Here is a 24,878-nt window from a genome sequence, read left to right on the forward strand (position 1 = left end):
TGCAGTAGACACGTTCAACCGTTCTAGAAAACAAATGCATAAACTCTGCCTTTCTGTGCCTATAGCACGAAAATTTAGTGTCGGGAATAAGTAAAATGTTTTCTTTTAGTCGTAATCGTAACAGTTCTGCACCAATTTTTTGGAGATCAAGTCACCGATAGATTCTGGTGAATAGTTTTTTCCAGCTTCTGTGGGTGGTGGGGAGGAGTGGAATTCCCGAACTATTAAGATAAGATAATATTTATGCCTGCCATTAATTAAATACATGGATAAGAAATACGCACTATGAGGAACGAGGCGAATAACATATTTTAAGCTGGAATATATTACGGAGTGTCTATTCTTACTATTTATGCTCTTCATATTACATAAACAAAAATCGTAATCCTGAGTCTCAAGCCACACCATGGAAACACCAAAACTTTAAGACTTCCGCTTGCAGTTTAATCACCGATTCCTATTCACATTATGTGTATTACACACACTATGTGGGCAACATGATTTGATTTACCACCAAGTTTACAGCAAAATATGATTTTTTTGTTATTTAACGACGCTGCATCAACTACTAGGTTATTTAGCGTTGATGGGATTGGTGATAACGAGATGGTATTTGGCGAGATGAGGCCGAGGATTCGCCATACATTACCTTTTTTTAGTAGGTTATTTTACGACGCTTTATCAACATCTTAGGTTATTTAGCGTCTGAATGAGATGAAGGTGATAATGCCGGTGAAATGAGAAAGGGGTCCAGCACCGAAAGTTACCCAGCATTTGTTCATATTGGGTTGAGGGAAAACCCCAGAAAAAACCTCAACCAAACCTCAACCAGGTAACTTGCCCCGACCGGGAATCGAAAGCGGGCCACCTAGTTTCGCGGCCAGACGCGCTAGCCGTTACTCCACAGGTGTGGATTACATTACCTGACATTCGCCTTACGGTTGGGGAAAATCTCGAAAAAATCCAACCAGGCAATCAGCCCAAGCGGGAATCGAAATCACGCCCAAGGAACTCCGGATCGGCAGGCAAATGCCTTAGCCGACTGAGATATGCCGGTGGCTGGGAACTATGCTAAATAACTTGCTTTATAGACGACAGTAATTTTTCTTCTTTACTTAGGCAATACACATTTAATTTCCACATGTATAACAGAATGAATTGAGATGGGTCATACACACGAGCGACATGACATGTAGAAAACAATACTTTTGTTCGCAAAGACTATTTTATTTCTGCATCCAATCAAGCTTAAAGACAGACCGAAAAATGACGCAATCAATTACGTGTAACTAGTGACAAAACAAAATATAAATGTATTATGCAGGTTACCCATACACCTCTGCGCGTGATCCTCGGATTTATACCTACGTTTAGAATTCTGTTCTTTGGAGGTACACTTCAACAGGAAGTAACTTTATTGCAATTCTTAAGAATCTTTCTTTTCACAAAAGAAACACAATTTTAAGAGGCTTACGCGTACCAGCTTCCAGGAAGAGCCATACAAATAAATACAGAAATAATATATATTTTTCCACGTTTCCTAGAGATGTGCATGAAAAAGAAAATTGATAGATTCTTTACATGGGTTAATTGTTAATTGTGATTGCTTTATAAGATTTTATGGTTCAATTATTTCTCAATTACCAGCTTTAACGTAAAAATAATTTAATGATGTAATGATAAAAGTAAATGATTTCAATAAATATATGCATTTCCAAGAATTTCGAGAAGATTGTAGGCTATTCCTACAAAATTGAACGCGTTGAAACAACATTAAATATGGGTTTTGTAAATATCAATTGTAGGGAACTGAAAAGTATAAATAGCAAAATAGTTGCATAACACTAGCTAATAAATCCGTGTTTCATACATTCCTTCATTATGTAAGTATATGTGAAAAATCTCGGATATACGTGTGACACTCTTGGCCCAACTACATGAACATTTTAAAATTTGCCCGTTAAGGCAACAAAAAAGACCCTATTACATCAGACATTGATCTCTAAGATCATTTTATAACTTAGACACAGGCAGGAAGTGTCCAATCGTCTAAGTTATTTTCTTTTTGCTCCAGGGATGACTGCAAGGATGATTGACAAAGTGACAGTTATGCATGACGTCTCTTTAAGGAAATACGTGCATAACTTAGAACAATTCTTCTCGTGATCATTTTAAGATATATTACTGAAAGCAATTATTGCATTATTATCATTAACAAGTCCAATTTCAGTTATATGGCTGTCAATAACTCTGCACGTTCCGTCTCTTTTATGTTCATTCTTATATACTAGAGGTAAAGAAGGCAAGCGTAGACTTAGCTAGACATCACAATCAAAGAACAACCATTTTGTACATAATAAAATTTCTAAAGTAATAATGTTTTCTCTTAGACAAGAATTCTATCATTCCATTCATAGTTAATTCTATGTAATGCAAGAAATCATGCAGAAAACAGTTTGTATCGATTCGGAGTTAATTGTTATGTGTGCTGCTGATTTTGACGAATCTCATTACATTTTTAACTAAAATATATTACATGTCAAACGAAAATATTGATTTGAAGAAATTATGTCCAACAGTTTTGAAGAAAACCTCATATGAAGTAAGTTCAAAACAAACATTTTTCTTATTATAATATACTCTTACTATGCTACGAAGATATTTCCATGTACATAGTAAAATCTATTTTATGCTTTACACTTCATATGGTGATAAAATTACAGAAAAGTAATGTCGGTAAGCAGAAAGCACTGTAAATTCGACTTCAAAATAGGCAGAAAATGTAAACAGATTATACCCATACGTCTAAAGACACTGAACATTTTTTGGGCTAGCGATAAATTTTATGACGGATTGCTTTTTAGTTTCATTCCCGATTCATCAGAATAAAACACGAGGAATTTTAGTGTTTTTAATTACAGTCATAGTTGTATTGACGCCAGCAGATACAGTGTAGCACTAGAAGTAGCAGCAGCAATACGAATGATTCATTTCTTTGTTTCATTCCGTGTTTTTATTATTGTATGATCAGATATGATGCCTCCGCTAATTCCAAATCAAAGTACACTTAGGCAAAGAAAGCTTGGACCATTTAATTTTTGAGTCCCCGATATAAGACACTACGCATGAGAGGAGATCCAGAGTACAGATATACAAGGTTATTATACGCTTAATTAAGTTACCTGAATTCACTCCATTTCGTTTGTTGGAACTTGTGCCGAAAATCACTTGAGGAACTGCAAAGAAAAGTTTTTTAATGGTTTATTTTATGACGCTTTGTCAACTGCGATGGTTCTCTAGCGTCTGAGTGAAATGAAGTTGATAATGCAAGCGCAATGAGGCTAGGATTCAGCGCTGAAAATTACTAAGCATTTGAGGGAAAATACCGGGAAAAATTCCAACCAGGATTTGAACCCGGGACCGATCGTTTCACGGTCAGACATGCTAACCGTTACTCTACAGCTATGAACTATATAAAGGTTAATTTGTTGTATAAATCACATATACATATAAAAATTTATTCTCATTAAATGTATATATAATTGTCTTTTATAAGTTTCGAAACCAAACAAGTATCCGTGAGGTAGATAGATAGCTAAATGAAAAAAAAAAACTCTAATTTTTATTTTGTTTCTATCAAAGGAAATGAAGTGAGCAGAGACTAGTTTTTATAGTACTTATATTTTTATTCCCTTCCCAACCGAAAATGAAATGTAGAAAATTTTCTATTTATGTCTCTATTTTAACAATATATTAATAATAATAATAATAATAATAATAATAATAATAATAATAATAATAATAATAATGGCTTTATTTAACCTGGCACAAGTAAGGCCGTAAGGCCTTCTCTTACACTCAACCAGGATTAAAACTTGCTTACACAGTTGAACATAAAATTGGATCAGAATTATGTAATTACATATTGATACATAATGAGATCAAAAGAGGTAGTTACATAAAATTTACCTCATAAAATAAAAATAAACATAGTGAAATACATATTAATTTGTTAGAATCAAATACGAATAACATAAAAACAGAAGCCGATAATTCAATTAAAAAAAAGAAAAATGTACACAGTACAAATAAAAATAAACACATTAGTATACATATTAGTATTAGATTACAATTAAGTAGGATTTACATAATTAAACCAGAAACCGACAACTGAATAAAATGTACACAAAAAAATAGATTAATAATAAAAAACAACAACACAGTGGGATACATATTGGCATTAAGTGATAAATAAACACGATTTAGATAATAAAAATAAGAAACAAAAAAAAATAAAAAAATACAGTGGAACACATTTGCAACACGTTAGGTCTGGCAACTCATCATAAGATATTTTTCTAATTTACATTTAAAGGAAATTAAAGTTCGGCAGCCCTTAACTTGAGGCGGCAGAGAATTCCAGTGACGAGAAGTAGCAACAGTGAAAGACAAAGAATAAAGAGATGATGTGTGCATTGGTATTTCTAGCGTGTTATCATATTGTGACCGAGTATTTAAGTTATGATACCGAGAAAGAATGTGGAATCGGACAGATAAGTAAGAGGGAGTAGAGGTGTGCAAAATTCGGTATAAGAGAGAAAGGGAATGTAACATTCTCCTCTCGTTTAACCTGAGCCACAATAATTTATCGAAAGAAGGCGAAATGTGGTCGCAGTAGCGGATATTACAAATGAAACGAACACGCGCATTATGAACACGTTGCAGTTTCTGGGATAAATCCACCCTGAGATCACTGAATAAAGCGTCACAATAATCGAAATGAGGCATAATAAGTGCCTGTACAAGCGTCTGCTTTAATTTAGCTGGATAGTGGTACAATCTTTTTAATGAGTGAAGAGTGGAAAATACTTTGTTGCATGTGTGTTTGATATGCGTGTCCCAGGTAAGGTTAGATTCAAAATGAACTCCCAGGTTTTTTTACAGTTGAACTGAATGGAATGATCGCTTTATTCAGAGTCACAGGAGAAAGGTTGAGCTTATTAATATCAGGGATTAATCTTTTATTCGAAAATAAGATGGCCTGTGATTTACCTGTATTTAAGTTAAGTCCGAATTGTTGAGACCAAGATGAAACGGACTCGAGATCTTTATTGAGTCTATTAATACAGTCACTTAGTTTATCAGGACTGGCGGAAATGTATAATTGAACGTCATCTGTATAAATATGATATCTGCAATATTTAAATGACTTGGCGATATCGTTAATATAGAGACAGAAAAGCAATGGACCCAATACCGAACCCTGGGGAAATCCTGACTCTACTGTCTGCCAGGAGGAGAACCGATTATTAAAGACAACACGCTGCTGGCGGCCAGTGAGGTAGGAGTGCATCCAGGTGATAACGCTGTCAGAAAAATTTAACACTCGAAGTTTAGTTAATAGTAGATCCATGTCAACAGAGTCAAATGCTTTGCTATAATCCAATAAAATTAATATTGTTGCTAGTCGTTTATCCATAGCCTCCCGTATATCTTCAGTTAAATTCAATAAGGCAGTGGAAGTGCTATGCCCGCTTCTGAATCCAGATTGGAAGGGGTCGATAATATTAAATTCAATCAGATATTTGCTTAATTGCTTACGGAGAATACGTTCAAGAGCCTTTGATAGAACGAGAAGAATGCACATTGGCCGATGGTCTTTAGGAGATGTAGGTGTGTTTACTTTAGGTATTGGACGCACTAAAGCTGTTTTCCAAAGATTTGGGTAGGTAGAAGTAATGATGGAGGAATTAAAAATATGTGTTATCACAGGAAGCACGATATCGATTAATTTATTAATAAAAACAATGTTTATGTTGTCAGAGCCTTGCGCTGTAGATCTAGTATTTTTAAGAGCCTGCCTAACTTCTATGTCTGTAATATTAGAGAAGAAAACTTTTCACGAGCAGGAAGAGGAATGGCTAAGCGAGTATTCATGGTGTTAAGTTTTTGTTGTTTATCAGGTTGTGAGGTGGGTGGTGAAGTAAAGTACTAATTAAGTTTATCAAGTGATATGTTTGGGATTTCAGTTTCTGTAGTTTTACTTCCTATTCCCATGTCACGTAAATGCTTCCAAAGATACCGTGGGGTAATGGAGGGGTCGACAAGACAGAGCATGACGGCGTTTGGCATTTCTAATGTTTTGCGTTGCTCTGTTCCTAATTTTTTTATAGTTGTAAAAATTTTCCTCAGATTTATCGTGTCTATACTTCCTGTAGGCAGTGTTACGTGACGCCATGAGGTTACGTATGTTATCAGTCAACCCTGGAGCAGGACGATGAAGTGGCACGTCTTTTCCTTAATGGTGCATGTTTATCAAACAATTGTATCACCATGTTATTAGAAACTCAATTTTTCATCAACAGTGACTAAGTTAAATATTGTATGCCATGGCAATTCCATAGCGTCGGAAATTAATTGATCGTCGCCGACATGTTTTAGATCTCTGTATGTAATGAATTTCGTTTTAAAGAAATAATTATAATTTAGATCCTACAATGTCAATGTAAATGGGGTGATTTTTCTTTTTAATAATGAAATTTAAAACGTTTTTAATAACGGGCATTCAATAACCGACTTTAAATTAGAGCACTTATCTTATAGACGACTTGGTTCTATAGCTAAGGAAGGGAAATAAATACATTAATTTAATTGTAATTTTGCGGGAATAATTAAGTCAACTGACATCGTTAATCTTCAAATTATTAACACTCATGGATGCGTGTTAACACGTAGAATCCTGAATAAGGATTAAGACGGAGATATTATTCTAGATTAATTAGCGTGTCGTTAAGTCACGTTTTACTTGGAACTATTGTTCATTTTAGTAAATATGAATGATTATAAGTGGAAGCTAACCTAACTACAAATTATATTCCTCGGCCGGATTTGAACTCGGAATTCTTGGTTCTATGATCCATCGCTTAGCCGTGAAGCCATTTAGCATTTTTTTAGAACTTAATATTTCTCCATGTGAAGTGGTGTCATAGTGGGTTTGGTATCATTTTGTGATTAGACTTAAATGTTATTAATTTTGCAATTACCTAGGCAAACTTACTTTCCTGTTATTTCATGATAGTTATATATGCCATTCTGGATTAGAGTAATTAGCATTATTATGTGAAATGTACCTATTTCCAGACATGTCTCATTCCTTATTATGATGGAGAACCGGCGAAAGTTGTCATTGAATCGCGATATAGACCGTAGACTTTCACCCACCAAGAGTCGTCCCAGCCTTCCTTTAGGGAAGAGTACATTTCATAACCATTCAATAATTTAATGTTATTCAAAACAGGGAAATTACATTTCCTAGTTACCTTACGAAAGAGACATAAAATTTTACGCCGTAAAATTTACATTACAACAATAACAACAATAATAATAATAATAATAATAATAATAATAATAATAATAATAATAATAATAAAGTGGTGTTCAGATATGAACTTTAAATAACACACCGATTTTAGAATTTCAACAAGCAATATTTTGTAACATGTGATGCTATGGTATAAAATTCTGAATGATTCACATTGTGCTAAATATATTACGAAATCACAAAATATTGCAGCCTGAATATTGCAGATTTCTGAATTTGTACGGGTGATCATATTTTCGCCAAAAGACTGCGCGACAAAATTTGTTTTTGGCAGGTGCGCTTCTGTGCACAGATTATGGAGAAAACTCAGCATGCACGATTCATATAAACGGAAACTGTTAATGTAAAAAAATTTGAAATAAAGTGTCGAAACGTTATTTAACTAACAACATTAAGGAAGGTGATACTGAAACTCTCTACCTTCATTTTATCAACAATAAGTATTGTGATGTTTTTGCAGGAATATTTGTCATCAGTAACTCTAACACGCAACATACCGTCTGTCTTTCTGTGTACGGCGATTTCTCCTGAACCATTGATATATTTCGTTCACATCCAGTATCCACGAGCCAATTTATCCGTGAAAGATATAAATGGAACATAACTATTTTTCATTTGAAAACTATGTTTGATAAAAATTAATTCGTTTTCCTTTGAAGTCAAAAATCACGTTCAACTTCAAGAATAGCGGCAGTACTTCGCAGCGATTTTTTAATATTACGCAGAATAAACACACAAATGATAAGTATCGGTTAGTATCCTCGAAAACACGTTTGCCTGAGGAAAATTATTACACACAAAATAATATTATGTTCACTTTCCTTGCGAATTCAGTATGTTTTCAAAACCCAAGGCTACAACACAGCATGAAGAGAGAAGAACGGGCATATTATTCAGAAATGTACCGTCCTTTGTAAACCCATATACCGTAGCTCTATCCAGAATGGGTGAAAGACTGAAGCAAATTCTCTTATGAATCCGAATTAGAAGGAAGCGCCTAAGAATGACTTTTCAATGATAGTTCAAGAAAATGAACTAATAAACAATAATACCATTCGCAACATTTAATTTCTGACAGTTTATTTTGATATGCTTGCGGACATACAGGTGTCCAGCATCAATAATGCAGTGAAAGTAGATTTGGATATGCCGTTTCTCGTCAGTCGGTGTACAGAGATTTCTCCTGAACTGACGGATTTTCTTCATATTTAGTATTTACTATCGAATTTATCCACAAATGATGCACATGAAATATAATAATTTTTAATATGCAACCAACAGGATCTATCTTAAATTAAATTAAATACAAAATGGCGATGAATGCTAAATCTACCTAAAAGTTTCCACATAAATTAATTTATTACATACAGAATCATGTCGAAATCTAAACAGGCTCCAGGTGAACCTGCTAGCCACTTCTTTTGTACTTCAGAAGTAGGAAGGATCCCTTTCCTTAAACCAATGTACTGCAAGTCAGAATTCAAAGCAATGTCTATATGTTTATAACTTTCAGGTCACTTTCAAATGCTGACTTTTGGATAAAAAATAATATTAAAAGTGATGTCAATCTACGTACTTTATGTAAATATGTGAAAATTAATTACATACTATACATCTACTTTATCCAGTTTACAAATTAATTTCAATTTATTCTTTTTCCTGCACTCATATTATTCCCGCTTTCTTTCCTTCTTTATTTCTCTCTTTCTTGCTCTATTTTCTCATATTAACAGCCGGTTCATAGGACTGTGTACGCTCGGATGTGTGTGTGCGTCTATTACGTAAGGGTAACAAAGATTGGATGTGAAGAATAATGTAAAATTTTGGTTACATGACATAGACAGAAATATTACTAACATGAGAAGCTACATAGTTTTCGAATGCAAAACTGTACAATGAGAAAATGTGTCGCATTCGTGACACTCGTAAGCCTCTTCATATGAGATTAACATAATTCGCTGAAGTTTCCTTTCAGAAATGTGGAAGATTTTTTACGGATGTAATTTCTCACTTCTTACAATTACTGGAAAAAAAACCGCTCGTCGTAAACAAAAAAACTGTCATGTTTTCGATTCCAGATAGGGACACTCTATTAGTTACAGTATTTCAATTACAATTTATATTAACAGTATTTTTGTAATTTCAGTGACGTAATGATTAAAAAAGTATTACATATTACCGACACATTTTGCTCACTAAATACCAAGACATTATTTCTTGGAGTATTAGATTTTAATTATTACAAATTCAATATCGTCAATAAGTCGTAGGGGAGAGTCGGGTAGTATCGGACATCGGGTAATATCGGACAGTGAGTTTCTTTCATCTACCACACGATGATAGTAGCTGATTGACATGGTTACGTTTCTGTTATGTTGCACAGACAAACGTAACCAAGTCATTCAGGTACTACCATATGGTGGTAGATGAAAGAAACGCACTGTCCGATACTACCCGACTCTCCCCTACTTCTTGCATATACATTGGAAGTAGTTTGAAAAGTACTACTTATAATTCACATATCATACTTCAAACACTTACATGAAGCTTTCTTACTCATATATTTATTTACTCCTAAAAAATATAAGTTTCTTTTGTTCCCAAACTTTTAGGAAGTTAATAACGAAGTGAAGTTATATCAGATATCCTTATTATCACCATCTTTTCTTTCCTTCTTCAACCAGTTGTTCAAGAGCAGGCAAAGTCAGAGAGAAATTAATCTCTGTGTATAGATAATTATAGAAAAGTAAACGCAATATTTCAGTTGAAGCCAAACGTAGTACGGAAAATTTTTTATTGTTGCGACTTTGTGATTGTAAAAATTGTCCTGAAATATATCGATTTATTACACAATTGAAATTCAACATAATAGAAAATTTCAAATTCATTTACTTCCCAATAACTCTGACTTGTAGTCGCTTATTTTATTCATAGGCTTCCTAGTTCTTTCAATTCCTTTTTCTGGTTTATACTGTACATGGGTCCTGGAAATAGTCACTTTATTTTCGACAAATAATATCGCTGAAATGGTTCAATCTATAACTTATCAATTTATCATAGAACTTATCTAGTGTAAGTATTAGATATAGTTTATTTTCAAGTTTGAGAGACGAACGTTTTCGACTATGAAATAGTCATCTTCAGGTCTATATTATGCATTGACAATTATGAACGCAACAGATTGGCTAAGAACTATTATATTTTATGGTGAAAATTTTGTTTACAATATATATATATATATATATATATATATTAAATGAGTTAAAATAAACTAAAATATATTAATTTTACAATTTTTCTACAATTAACATTAAAATATTTAAAAAAGATAAAAAAATAAATGGTTTCACCCATGTGAAATCTTGTATCAATATTACATCAGCACATAGTTTTGTTCCAGTTACACGAGTTTTCTGAAAAGATCGATCAGTACTTTCGTTAAATTTTGATTTATATTTTCTATGGTGCCATTATATAATCATTATTATTTTCGTATTTACATTTGTTGTTGCAGAGAAAAGTTGTTGAGTGAAGAGCCGTTATTCATGTACTAGTTCAACCGGGCCGGGCTTTAGAGTAAGGCTGATTGCGAAGGAGGACCAGATATTTGAAACTACTCACCAAGCTGTGTGTGTGTAGGTACATATATTTCCAGACGTTATGTACTTATTTATATAAACAAAATTTTCACCATAAGAAACCTACATTAGTTCGTAGTCAGTTTGTTGGGTTCATAAATACCAATGAATAATATAATTTGAAGATGACTATTTCATAGTAGAAAACGTTTGTTTCTAAAACTTGAAAACAAAATATGTCTAATACATAAACTACACATCGTCATTGTTCCTGCAATAACTCCTATGTGCAAAATATGAACTATTTCAGTAGGAAGAGAAAACGCATTTATTCTTCTATGGCAGTAGTGCATAGGAGATTGTGAATTCTTAAATATTCGAAAGAAAGAAATATAATTACATATAGGAGATTTTATTATTCGCTGTATCACTATTTAAGTTACTTAATAGAGCAAAAATCTGAAAATCGATAAATGTCACATAGGAGTTATTGCCGGAACAACGACGATATGTTCTATGATAATTTCTAGACTGAACCACTTCAACAATATTATTTTTAAAACTAAGGGAATTATCGGAAAATAAACATGTCGGTAAAGATACCATTTCTTCTGCTTAAATGTATGTATTCATTTTTCGAGCATTTCTTCAATGTCTAATAACCGGCGTTCTTCCTTTCTGATACCCTCAGAACTGAGGATCGCATTTCAATAATTTTAATTATTTCCTTCTATCGCGTGTACGACTGGCTCCTGTTCATTCATGTTAAATTATTAATATCTGTAATATACTCCTTTTCATACGACTTAGTTCATGGAGGTCGCTCTTTTTAGCCGACCCAAGAACCATTCACGCTTAAGAAACGTTGTCTAAATGTAATACTAAGACTTGGTCGCTATTATTTATGGTAAGTTAAATATTACATGCACTCAGATACAAACAAGGTGAGACGTATGAACTAGGTCGCGTGAAAAGGATTATAGACATTCATACACAGAGAGACTTCCTGGTTATTTGTTTAGCATGTCGTAAGGCAAAGCGGGAAGTACGCAAGCCGATGTATATACACATGAGCTGAATGAAAGGAAAATAATTATCTCCATCGGGATTGGAATGGAATTGACGGAGAGGGGCACTATGGCCCAGCACTGCGACCTGTTAAATCTCTATCGGGAACCGAAGAGAATCCTATGAATTTGTATCCAGAAACGTTTGCGATTGAGCCACATGACTCAAGTTCTAAATAAATATATCCAAGATAAAATACTGCTCTACGAGTTCTTGCAACCGTGATTATTAAGGTAGGCGCTCACTTAACGGAAAAAATTCGTTCGGCACGTTTAGAATTTTATTATGGTGTCGCTCACTTACCCGCATTTCCGAATTCATCATAAAATAGTGTTATTTGCCGCTAGAGCGCAATATTTCATTGTAGTGTTTTGTACTGAACCTGAAAATAAAATGAATAGCTCTGCCACTTAAACTATGAAGAACATACCTGGTTAATTAAATATTTTTTCAATCTCAACCACTATCTTATTTTTGCATATTACATTGCTATATTAACAATTTGATAAATTGTAAAGCTCTTCATACAACTTGACTAACAAAATAAGCTTCGCGTCATAGATTTCATTTATACTTCAATATTACCGCGATTGGAGGCCTTGCAGTCAATATTGTCATGAATTTGCGTATTTCCATCTTGGCCCTATGGAAATCCGTGTAGAACTCTAAACAGAATTCTGGCTCGAATCTGGTCATGCGGATAAAGGCGATACGGCCTAGTGGGCGATGCTCCATTTAATGCCTTTAATATTTAAATTATGGTTTATTTAACGACGCTCGCAACTGCAGAGGTTATATCGGCGTAGCCGATGTGCCAGAATTTTGTCCCGCAGGAGTTCTTTTACATGCCATAAAATCTACTGACATGAGCCTGTCGCATTTAAGCACGCTTAAATGCCATCAACCTGGGTCGGGATCGAACCCGCAAACTCGAGCACAGAAGGCCAGCGCTATACCAACTACGCTACCCAGGCAGACGCCTACTTTGAATCTCCAAATAAGATATTGAGGTTCATTCAACATTACCCACGTCCGCTTTCAAGATATTTGGAAATTCTGAACTGAACTGTGACACTGTCTTCCAGGAATAAAAAAGTCTGCAATTATTCACGATATTTCCTTTCACCATACTTTAAGGTGGTCAGCTCAGTGATATCTCTTCATCGCTTGATTTTGCTATCAATAACACGTGTCACTGTTCCATTCTCCGCAAGTGAAAAGTAGGCCTATCTATTAAAAAGCATTGCAATTTCAATTAAGGTAATAAAAAAACTTTAGGAACTGGATTTTTTTGGCCTGTTCAATGATCAGTTACAGATTTTGAATCAAGAAGAGACATTCCGTGGTCATGTAATGGAGAAAAATTTGCCTGCTGGCTAACAAATCTGCTTCATGATTAGTGCAACCAAAAAAAGGCATGAAAACAAGTTTATTCTATCTTGCTTTATTTAATTAATACTCCCACACTTTGTCCCTAACCGCGATACGAACAGGTACTCTCATTTTGTAACTATATACGCTAAATTTTCAGAAGCATGTATGTAAAAATATCATACAGACAGAATGGTGAAGAATGGGTAGAACGGAGAAAAATACTCTCCGGCACATCATAGTAATATATAGACAGAAGCTTTCACACGAGACAATTCTGCGAATGCATGCAATCACCAGTCAAGGAGAATTTCTCAATTCTCTTTAGCTTAAATAAGAATAATAGATTATGACTTATCCGCATCATGGATTGATCTTTGTCGCGGCGTCACAATTGTGAGGATTATAAACATATTTTCATAAGTAGCTAGATTCTCTTGTCATGACACCAGCATGTTGCATAACCATTGCTCAACAAAACAAAATAAACACGAGACGAGAGGTACACCCAGTCTTTTCGGAAAGAGATAAAACTCCACTTCTCTACCAGATATCGAATGTGGGTTCATCGAAGCAATAGTCAGAAACTCTATTGCTTTAGCCACGTGGAGGACAATAAAATCAACGTAATGCATTACATAACATTAACTGTTTATATCAAATCCACAAGAATCAATTTGAGAGAAATCTAAAAAGACGCCTTATTCAAACTAAATACGTGAATTCGCTAATACGCCGCCTGAAATGTCAGTCACGAGCAGACGTACCTTTGCCTCAGCCCACAAGACTGGAGAGGACCTTCAGCAGAGAAGGGAATGCACAGTTACTTTCTTTCACGAACCTTTTAACGGTATTCGTCAGATTCTTCCACAGACCTTATAACGAAACTTTATTTACAACTTTAGTCCTCTCTTTTTCAATTCCCTCAGAGACGTAGGTTGAACGTCCCTTAACGTGTATCAAATATTGCACCGTGCTACGGCATTTGAATCACAGTGATATCAGTTCGCATTTCATACGCAGAAATTAACAGTCGAGTTTTCAGGCTTTGGCGGTGATTGGCTCATAATGAAGTATTTGAGTCTTGCAACTATATTAAAGTTCAATTATCCATAAAGTTTCGAGTTACTTACTTTTTCCAGCTTTTTATATCGTATTTAACGACGCTATATAAATTACGAGGTTATCTACGTCGGTGGAATTGGTAATTTTGAAAGCAGAAATGAGACAGAGGATTTGGTACGAGATTACAGTAAAATTCATTTTAAAGTTGGAGAAAATCTCGATAATCAGCCCAAACAGAATTCAAACCCACGTCCGAGCGCAGCCTCGAATCACGAGCTCATCTCGTTACTCCTAAGCTACGCCAGCGGCCCTGTCGCGCGATATCCTCAGAATTCAAATTATCTAATGTACTTCACTGGCTTTCCAATGCGAAAAGAAATAAACACGATTCAAAAATTACCTTAATGTTTGGTCCACTTTTCGATCGCCTGTATCTAATAAGGAAATTTCAAATATAAATACTAGAAATATATAGTACAGTAATATATTGCAATATAAACACATCAACCAATAGAAAGTGAAAAAAAGATATAAGGTAACTCAAGACTTGCTAAATTCACAGTGCAAAGAAGTACGTGATGGTCAATTTAATCCAATAATCTGTGTACCAATTTATTGGCACTGTCAGCGGCTACCTGACGAAACGTCCAGAAATTTTACCAGGATATGTGTATGTGTGTATGCGCGTTCATTTTAATTCAAACAATATTAGTTGTAGGAACGATCGACGAATTAAAGAAAAATAAGATACTTCACAGTTAATCGGTGATAAGAGATCCAGTACAGTGAATTACAAATCCGACTTGAAGATGAAGTTTTAAATGAAAATAAATTCGCTCGTGTCCATAATGAAAGCCACCTCTCTAAACATATCGAAATTCATATAAGCCATTCATAAATTATTTGAAAAATTTAATAAACTGCAGACGGAAGAAGAAGAAACAGAGAAAACCAAGAGAACAATGGATGAATGGCGTCAGAAGTAGTGTGACTAGAAGAACTCTTATTGACGAAGATGCTGATGATAGAATTTTGTAGAGCACCAACATTTCTTTGGATGAAGGATAACTACAGCATTGTAAAAAAATCCTAATTAAAATAATAATATAATTATTTATAATGGAGTAAAAGGTTAAGAAACGGCGTTTAAGAGTGGAGTATACATCGTTCCTAATTCTACATTAAAATTATTTAAAATTCTTTCATATTATTAGCATGTAAATAGACAGGAATAAAATACGACTGTTTTATTCTTAAATTGTACTACAACATTTGAAGGGTTTGGTACAGCTTACAGCAGTAAAATATTTGGAAATATTCAACTTTTTTTTTCTCCGTTCTGTATCTTGTACAATAAGGAAAATTGGTATATGTGAAATACTGTCCTGCTATATGAAAAAAAAAATAATTTTACGATTTAAAAAAATTATATATATATTTTTAATTCACTGTGCATAACTCATAAACTTGTTAACTTTTTCATGTTCTCTCTCTTTTATTTTATTGCTGAAACTCATGTTTACAATATCATGCTCTTTCAACTACAGTCCTTAATAAATAATATATATATATATATATATATATATATATATATATATATATATATATATATATCGCAACAGAAACTATTTCATTATATAATATTACGAAATAAATCATATATCAACAAATCATCCATGGTGTTTGCGAAAATCTGTTGATCATGCTACTCTTGCAAGTGATAAACACTTCAATAAAAGCAAATCAATTTTACTCCTGAAGAATATAGTGTTGAATCCGTCTTATATCTCGAACAACTCTGACGAAAGGGACAAATATTCATATTCATTCATAAGTTTTATCTCATGAATGCGAATGAGGGGGAAAATTATTTTTAAAATGTATTGTATGTTGATGCAGACTACTTCTTAATTATGTATGAATAGCTAGAGTATTTTCGTATTAAATAATGTAAAAAAATGCAATAAACTCGAAACTTCGTTCAAAGTATGTGTGAAATATTTTGGCATAAAATTGGTATTGCAAATATTTTCCAATACGAAAAACTATTAATGCAACGATAAAAATGTATATTTCAGTACTTCCCTATGAAAAGAAAACACGGTATGATTTGCTAAACGGAGTTTCCCGCGTTATATTTGCCAAGAGATTCTGTCCCAACGTACGTACAGAATATCGCTGTAAACGGTGATGGTGTAAAATAGGAAAGGAATTCTAAATATGAGGTATAACAGCTAAGAACGTCAACAGAGGAAAAAACACAAACATGTATTACCAAAACGACTATGGAGTTTTCGAAAATCCGTTGACCATGCTACTGTTGTTAGCAGTAAATATTTCGATACAAAATATCAATTACTGTTAAAATTTTCCATTTCTGAAAAAGTAAAGTTATGAAAGTACCTTTCTGCTAGCCTCGCGTCAGCCAGAAATGTTATGAATTGTATGAAATCGACAGTTTTATGTCGCTGTGTGTACAAAAATTGTCATATACAGTATTTATATTATTCTGAACAGTGATGTGTATAAAAGTATGGAAAGAATCCTTGTGAAAGTTTAATGTAAAACATTTTGTTTAAATTTAAGTAAAAGTGTGGATGCGTGAAAGAAGCGTGTTAAACATTTGGACGTACGAATTTATGTATTCATGCACTAGAATGCATCTCATATCCCTATCGAGAATTTACCAGTAACATATTTTGTAAGGTTTTCTACCTGATATTACACGGAACACACTGCTAGCTTCCATTAACGTCAAGGCAACACAAAGTACAACAATGACAAAAGACAAACACTCATGCCATAGTCGGGATTCGAACCCACGAATGCAACTTTACGTTATTAAATGTTACGCGCTTCAGATGCTGCGTGCATCATGTCTAATAAAATTAATTCTGTAATTTTTTGTAACAATCTTAAAATTGAGTGAACGAAATAGCTGTATTTGAAAAAGGTACATGCAAAGATTTTGTGTACGCACATACATGTATCTTTCATTCCGCCTCAAACCCGCGAAGAGATCTTATGATTCTAGCGAACAAATCTAAATATACAAAACATCTCATGGTGATCCTATAAATAGTGTTAACTGTCAGTGTGGTCTCTCAGCCAAAATGTGCCATCTGTTATGGTTGTTCGATGCCTATTCTTACAATGTTTAATTGTTTCTGTTACCGAATTCCCTTGGCGCCAAGTCTACTACATTCGGACTCGCGACGGCCGCCCGGCCTCCCGCCCGCCCTTCCGTCTGCTCGGAGTCGAGACGGGCGGGAGCGAGTACTCTCGTGGTCCACATGCCACTGCCACGGATTTGCCGTGAGATGCGATCCAGCTGGAACGCTACCAGTGGCGTGCAGTATCCACAGTCTCGTACAAAATCCGTCTTTGGAATCTAATTCAACAAATATCCAACAAAACACGTAGCACTCGCATATTATTTTATAAATAAGATAATTACTTGGACTCAAATAATATCTCGTCATAAATTATTGGCGAGAATAGCTCTTGAACCTAACACTCAAGCAAAGAGTCCTCGGAGAGATAATTTAACGAGACTCTAGCAAAGAAAGTAGCACTGTATAGACATAGGTCAATTCTACATTTCACTTTAACATAAACAGCACTATCAAGTTTTATTTTCAATTGGTAAATAATTACTTTCCTTAACTGATTTAAGAAAATTGTATAATTCTACGATAACATACTGTTTATATATTCTCAAAAAAAGCAAAGAAAATGAACTTGCTTTGTTTTATCTTCAATATGTTTTCTAAGTGGGCGGCCGGGTAGCTCAGTTGGTAGAGCAGCTGGCTACGGACTTGAAGGACCGGGGTTCGATCCCAGGTGGTGACAGAATTTTTTCTCGTTGCCAAACTTTCAGAACGGCCCCGAGGTTCACTCAGCCTCCTATAAAATTGAGTACCGGGTCTTTCCCGGGGGTAAAAGGAGGTCAGAGCGTGGTGCCGACCACACCACCTCATTCTAGTGCCGAGGTCATGGAAAGCATGGGGCTCTACCTCCATGCCCCCCAAGTGCCTTCATGGCATGTTACGGGGATACCTTTACCTTTTATGTTTTCAAAGTAATGCATTATTTAACGGCAAGTAATACGTGATGAATTGCGAATAATTTTATGTACTGCAAATAGAGTATAAATAATGGTCGATACTTACGAATATATGCTTCTTGAATTTACACAATAATACCATGAAGTTACTTTAAAGGGAATTCAAAATGATAACATAAGACAATTCCACGCCAATTATTCGTGTAAAAAGTTTCGTTTCTTTGTTTATACGACAAAAAAAAATTGTCTCAGTTTGTGATTACAAGCAACGTAAAATAAAATTAAAATGAAGAAATATGCTCTAGTAACTATTTATTCATCTTCAGATACTCCATTCTTTCCTCACTGTATATATGTCTGAGCATTAAACATTTTAGAGCCTCTCAAAAAATTTCGACAGGTCCCAAATAACTTGAAAATTCAATAGCCGCCACCACCATCACCTACAGGCAGAGTATATCTTACCATCGCAAATATTCACAGACTTTTAGTTATAGGCACTTCCAGTAAAGTGGAAAATAATATTTGAATCATTGGCAAATTCTTTTCGAAACAACTGAGCCCATTTTTAACTTTCCACGTACAGTACTCTGTTGCTCTAAAGTAAAATTTGCAACTATTGAAATAAGAACTTGGTGTTCCTTCCTCCATAAAATTGTATGAAAAAAGTTGCACACTTCAGCTGTATTATATATAGTTTCGCGTCAGTTGGTATATGCTAATAAAATTCGTTGGCATATGTATGTAAATTTCAATAAACATATATAATAAAAATTGTATAACAAATAAAAATTGTCATTATAATGAATTTCTGCATGAGAAGCACCATTTTTGCCAGTTGAACAGCATCGGGAGTTGCACCTTGAAAGACTGTCGACAATCACATCCACAACAGTTTCAGACAGATCTCTATTACTGATTTTCTGTACACATTTAGTCAATTAAATAAAAGTGATTACTGTGAATCAGTTGTGGAGGACAGTGACATTTTCTAATTTGACAAAATCACAGAATTACTCGTGTACTAGTAAGTTATGTATCAAAATGTTAAAATCTTTACTTTCGTTTGGACTTGTGTTTCTGTAATAGGCCTATAGTTACTATAGTTCAGTTTGTAGGGAATATTTAAGGTGTCCGACCGAAAAATAAATTTAAAAAATACTTACTACCTTAATCAATCATAAAATATGTGTCATGTGAAGACCCAATCACATTGCTTCATTTACAAAAATCACATTTCATTGGAACTGACAATACTATGTACCTAATTTAAAAAAGCACTAACAAATAAGGGCTGTGTATAATGCATCAGGCCCTAAAACCCAACTCGATTAGAGCAGGACTAAGTTTCTAAAATGATTTGCTATAAAAGTATTAGTGGACGCCATTAGCAGTCTACACTCAAGTTTAAAAAAAGGCTACTTGGACCAAATCTAAATGTAGACCTAAACATGACTACATAAAAAATGGATGAAATGTGATATTTTAATTGGCTACGACCATTTTGCAAGTGAACCACAGTGTCATTCATTAGGTTTGAATTTTAATGCAGCGTGCAATATTCTCATGCATATATGACTTGAGTCACCAGTGATGATACAAATTGATACATAGAGCAGGAGAATAAAAACTGCTTTAGTATCATCGCTAGAGCCGGATATTTAGGCATTTAGGCCTGTAACAGTTAAAATACGCAGGCATAAAAGGCAATAAAAACGTAAAAAAGGCACAATAAATTTTGAAAAAGGCATTATAATTTTAAAAAGGCATAATATATTTTAGCAATAAATTTAAATTATATCAACACAACTCACATTTTTACTCTGTAGTTAACACCTGTTGACATATAAAATAATTTTTTCGTGATTAACTTAACTGTCTTTTCACAATCCTTACATAACAAAACTGTTTCATAGGTTGAAAACACATGGGCCCCAAAATCACTAATGTAAGCATGAAGTTTACTTTTCAATGATTTACTGAATTTAGGCATTCTAGCTAACCGATCTTATACCTTCTGTCATCCAACAATAACTGATTGTTCCTCACTCAAATTTCTTTCTCCTATAATAATAAATACGTGTAGCACAAGACTGTAACAAAAATATTTGAAAATATGAAAGCAAACAATTGAAAATGCTACATGACAACTTCTAAGACAACGGGCTTGATTTAAAATTATAAAGCTGATTGTTGGTATCGTGAAGACATGAAACTATATTTGTAACTCTGGATTGTCGATCATTATTGATATTGAACCAATAGTATTAAAGCACGATTACTAGCAGATTAAACATCGAAATAAATTACTTTTATCTACTATTGTTAGTAAAGTGAGTCATTATTTCATATATTTAAATTTCATACACATTACATTACAATTAATTAGAAAATTGCAAATAAACAAGAAAAGTTGCTTTAAAATTACAAAAAAAATGAGGCATTTATTATTGAATTAGTGAGAAACACCTTAAAACGGCAAAATAGACAAAATAAAAATTAGCCATAGCTCTTTGATTTACCCCAAATCACATTTATATCTAAGAAAATAATGATTTATTTCCACCCAGTAAAAAAGACATATTGCCAAACATCTGGGCTCTAATCACCACTCATACCGGTGTAAGTTTTACATCATAGAAACTTTCTATCTGTAAGCCAAAAAAAAAAAAAATGGTCTGAATTATACTAATTTTTTTAGTTCGTTTTATCAACTGGTCTGGTTATCTAGCATCTGAGTCAGATGAAGATGATAATGCTAGTGAGATGAGTCCAGAGTACAGCACTGAAAGTTACCCAGCATTTGCTCTTAATGGGCTGAGGGAAAATGCCGGAATAAACCTCAGCCAGGTAACATGTCCCAACCGGATTTGAACCCGGGTCCGCTCGTTTCACGGTCAGGCAGGCTAACCGTTACTCCACAGCAGTGGACAATTATATTTCATTCACAGTCGAGTTCAATTCATGATCTAAAACCAATCCTTGATCTGAATGTCAGCATACATGTAATAGAAATTATCACCATTCTGAGACTGTCCATTATTCTCCCAGTATCCTGTAAAATACCAAGACACTGTCTGAAACATACGTCAACATTTCCCTTCCAACTATTAACAATTATCACAATGTGCCACTCATTATGAATAATGAAAGCATTTGATTGAACTCCATGTAATGACTATAGCATTAAGCATAATTTAAAGTATCTTGAAATTGTTAGGTTCAATTTAGTGTATTTTTGTGATTATTACCGTAAGACAAAAGAGTGTGGTACCGGTAATAATATCAGCACACCTATTTTATAAGTGGAAGCTACTAATCTATTAATATCTTTCCCAACCTTTTCAGTCGATCATACTGCTATCCATATTAGATTATAAATAAGTTACAATCTGCATGAAATAAAATCACTGTTAACATGTTAAAATCCAGACACATGAAACAACTGTAATACATATATCTTTCTTACAATTGGCTGAAAGAAAAAACTGCAATATCTAACAATCAAAAACATATGTGGCGAAGTTATTTTGAGACCAAGTATTGTGCCAAATGATCAGGAACATGAACGTAAAACTCAATCCTGATTCTGAAAAAATATATAGGATTTAATTTCAACATCCAACTTATTACCTATTACTTTAGCGTGTATCATAGCATACATAATTATATAGCACAATGCTTTAATAACCTGTAATCAGTTCGGGAAATGAAAGCAACAAAAAAGTATATATGTATGTGTATCTGAGGGAAAACTGAAGTATATTAAATGTGAACTATTAAAATTCAAATACCTCTGAAAACTAATCCACAAATACCCAAGATGGAACGGATATGCTTATCATTTCTCTGAAATAAAGGTAAGATCATGCCTTGTGAATCTAATCTAATGGAAAGAGCATAACACTCACGTCTAAATCCCCGTCCTTCCTCAGGAGTGGATCGCTCAGTGCCCTCGGACCCCGGAGTGGCAGTACCTTCACGATCCTCAGACATCGGTGCGTCAGAACTTTCTTCTTTGACAACAGGAGGAAGAAGAGGTGGTGAGATAGACACGCTGGCAGGAGAACTTGAATCAGCTCTCTGTTGAGGTGCCTGGCCGTTCAGGTATGCCCTTTCCTCTGTGGCGACACTGGGAGAAAACAGTGTCGACAAGTGGTTTGTGGGTGTCGATGTCTCGTGATGGTTGCTGTTACTTGTCTCAATCTTGAGACACTTGGAAGGTGGGGCAAAAGCAGATGGAAAACCTTTGACCTCAGGCGCTGTTGATGTACCAAGAGGCCGAAAAGCACCAGAACCAAAGGGAACTCGTGGATCTAGAGCTGGATGCAGAAACTGGGGCTGGAGATGGTGTAATAAATGGGCTGGCAAACCAGGGTAGCTGTCCATATGCCGAAGACCAAACCCAGCAGCAGTAAATGGGACGTGTAAATCTTTAGCCTCTGGTCCCTGTGAACAAAAGTACACAAAATATACTAATTTGCAATAACAATAATATCTCAATCCACAACCATATGTATCCCATATGTAACTAATACGACACCAAATCCATTTAATTTATTACTTCTCAACTTCATTAGAGTGTTCTGTACAATGAATACATTTTTCTGCAAGACACGTTTATTAATGCACCAATGGCAACAAACATTCTTTGAAAGTTCACTTGCAAGATGAAACAATTTATTTCCTAACAACAATCCTGCTATAATAGAACATTGTCCATACCTGTGGATTGAAGGGCCTCTGCATTCTAAGTGCCTCAGGCAACCCTCCCGCCTGAGAGAACACTACCAAAGCTGGGGGTGGTAGAGGATTGGGAACATAAGCCGAATTTTCCATCTGTAAGGAGAAATTCGTAACATATAATAAAAACTTAAAAATAAACATAAATATAAGTGGTTCCGGTTTACCGTTGTAGGTCTACTACTTTACAAAAGAAAGTAAACAATTAGCATTTTAATATGAAACTCTCAGTTGCTAGGTGTAAAAAAAATCTTTGAGCTTAGAAGAAGTATTAAGAACAATTATTTGTAATTTTTCAAACGCCAGTAAAGTCTGTACCGCTCGTCTTAACATAAAACTCAAGTTGCATGTGATATGCATATTGTTTACAGATTAACCTACAACAAAATTCACTGAAGGAAGCATAACTTTATACAATTCTCATGCCTTTCATTTCGAAAATGACTGTTATTGACGTAAAACAACATCACACCCGTCGTATAAGCCGGTATAATTGGTCAACAAAATGTAAACAAAGTGACACACCTGTATAAAAGACACCATAAAATCGGAACGAAAGTTGTAATCACAAACATGTAACACACAACAGAACAGACAAAGCACTCGGGTACCACACACGTTGATTATTGGTGCTGACATTCCAACGTTACCTCTAATCAGCAATTACCACGCTTCTACATTTTACCTGCCTCAAAGACACTAACCGAAACACTTGAATAGCAAGCGGTATCATAACCCCAACATTGGTGCGTGTGTTTGTTTACCTTGAATCGACTCAAACTGACTGTACCATGTGATGAATATTTTTATAATATAATCAAGTGTGTTGAAGCTTTCTAAAGATCACGTTGGTTGGACCGAGTTGCTTTCAATAGCTTCTCCTGAATCCACCAAGCCCCGACTGAGCTCCATAAACACTTACCTACACACTCATGTTGTCCCGAGGTGCATGTTGGGAAATCGACAAAACACGATCGCTTTTCGTACGGCGGGAGAAAACGAATATGGTGGACTGCCTGTTTGTAGCGGGAACGATGAACTAATATTGATTTCTTCGATGCGCACACGTTAAATGTCGCTAATTGTAAAGAACGTTAATATTTGGACACACGTTAAATAGGTTTAAAATTACGCAAGTTATCTCTGTAACTGTGATTTCATAGTAATACGATTATACATGAGTGCATCAACGAGAAATTATTATTGCAGTTTTTATCATACTGCTTCTTTTTTATTGAACTGAAATGATTAAAACTTGTTGGAAAACATAAATAAAAATTAGGAACAAGTGCACAATGCCGGAGCGGCGAATATTTCGAATACAGCTACTCATGACGTCATTATTTACTCGGAAAAAAAAACGAAATTACACTCTTGTTCACTTCTCCTTCTCTTCCTCCTCTTCTGTCATATTTTATCATCTATTTTATATCCCATATCACTCACAATGTCATTTATTTCACACATTACTTATATTTAACCTACATTAAACCGATTATAATGCATATTATATTTTAAATTATTTACCTCTCCTAAGCGGGATTCCATCCTCGAACTTCCAACTCGACACACTAGTCACACTAGTCATACTTAGTCTTAGTCACAT

General features: G+C 34.5%; 1 protein-coding gene across 5 annotated transcripts in view; it reads right to left on the minus strand.

Moving 5' to 3' along the window:
- LOC138707939 (E3 ubiquitin-protein ligase RNF220-like) overlaps nucleotides 1–24,263 on the minus strand; it is a 505,330-nt gene extending 481,067 nt beyond the window's left edge. For 3 of the 5 annotated variants that reach the window (XM_069838006.1, XM_069838005.1, XM_069838002.1), the window contains exons 1-3: nucleotides 24,037–24,188; nucleotides 23,255–23,368; nucleotides 22,441–22,978 (exon numbers count right to left, since the gene is read on the minus strand). In XM_069838006.1, the coding sequence (XP_069694107.1) occupies nucleotides 22,441–22,978; nucleotides 23,255–23,368 (652 nt within the window). In that variant the 5' untranslated portion in view covers nucleotides 24,037–24,188. The other 2 variants (XM_069838004.1, XM_069838003.1) reach the window with 2 other exon arrangements.
- Between the last annotated feature and the right edge of the window lie 615 nt (nucleotides 24,264–24,878).

Source organism: Periplaneta americana, chromosome 10 (assembly GCF_040183065.1).
Source record: "Periplaneta americana isolate PAMFEO1 chromosome 10, P.americana_PAMFEO1_priV1, whole genome shotgun sequence".
NCBI lineage: Eukaryota > Metazoa > Arthropoda > Insecta > Blattodea > Blattidae > Periplaneta > Periplaneta americana.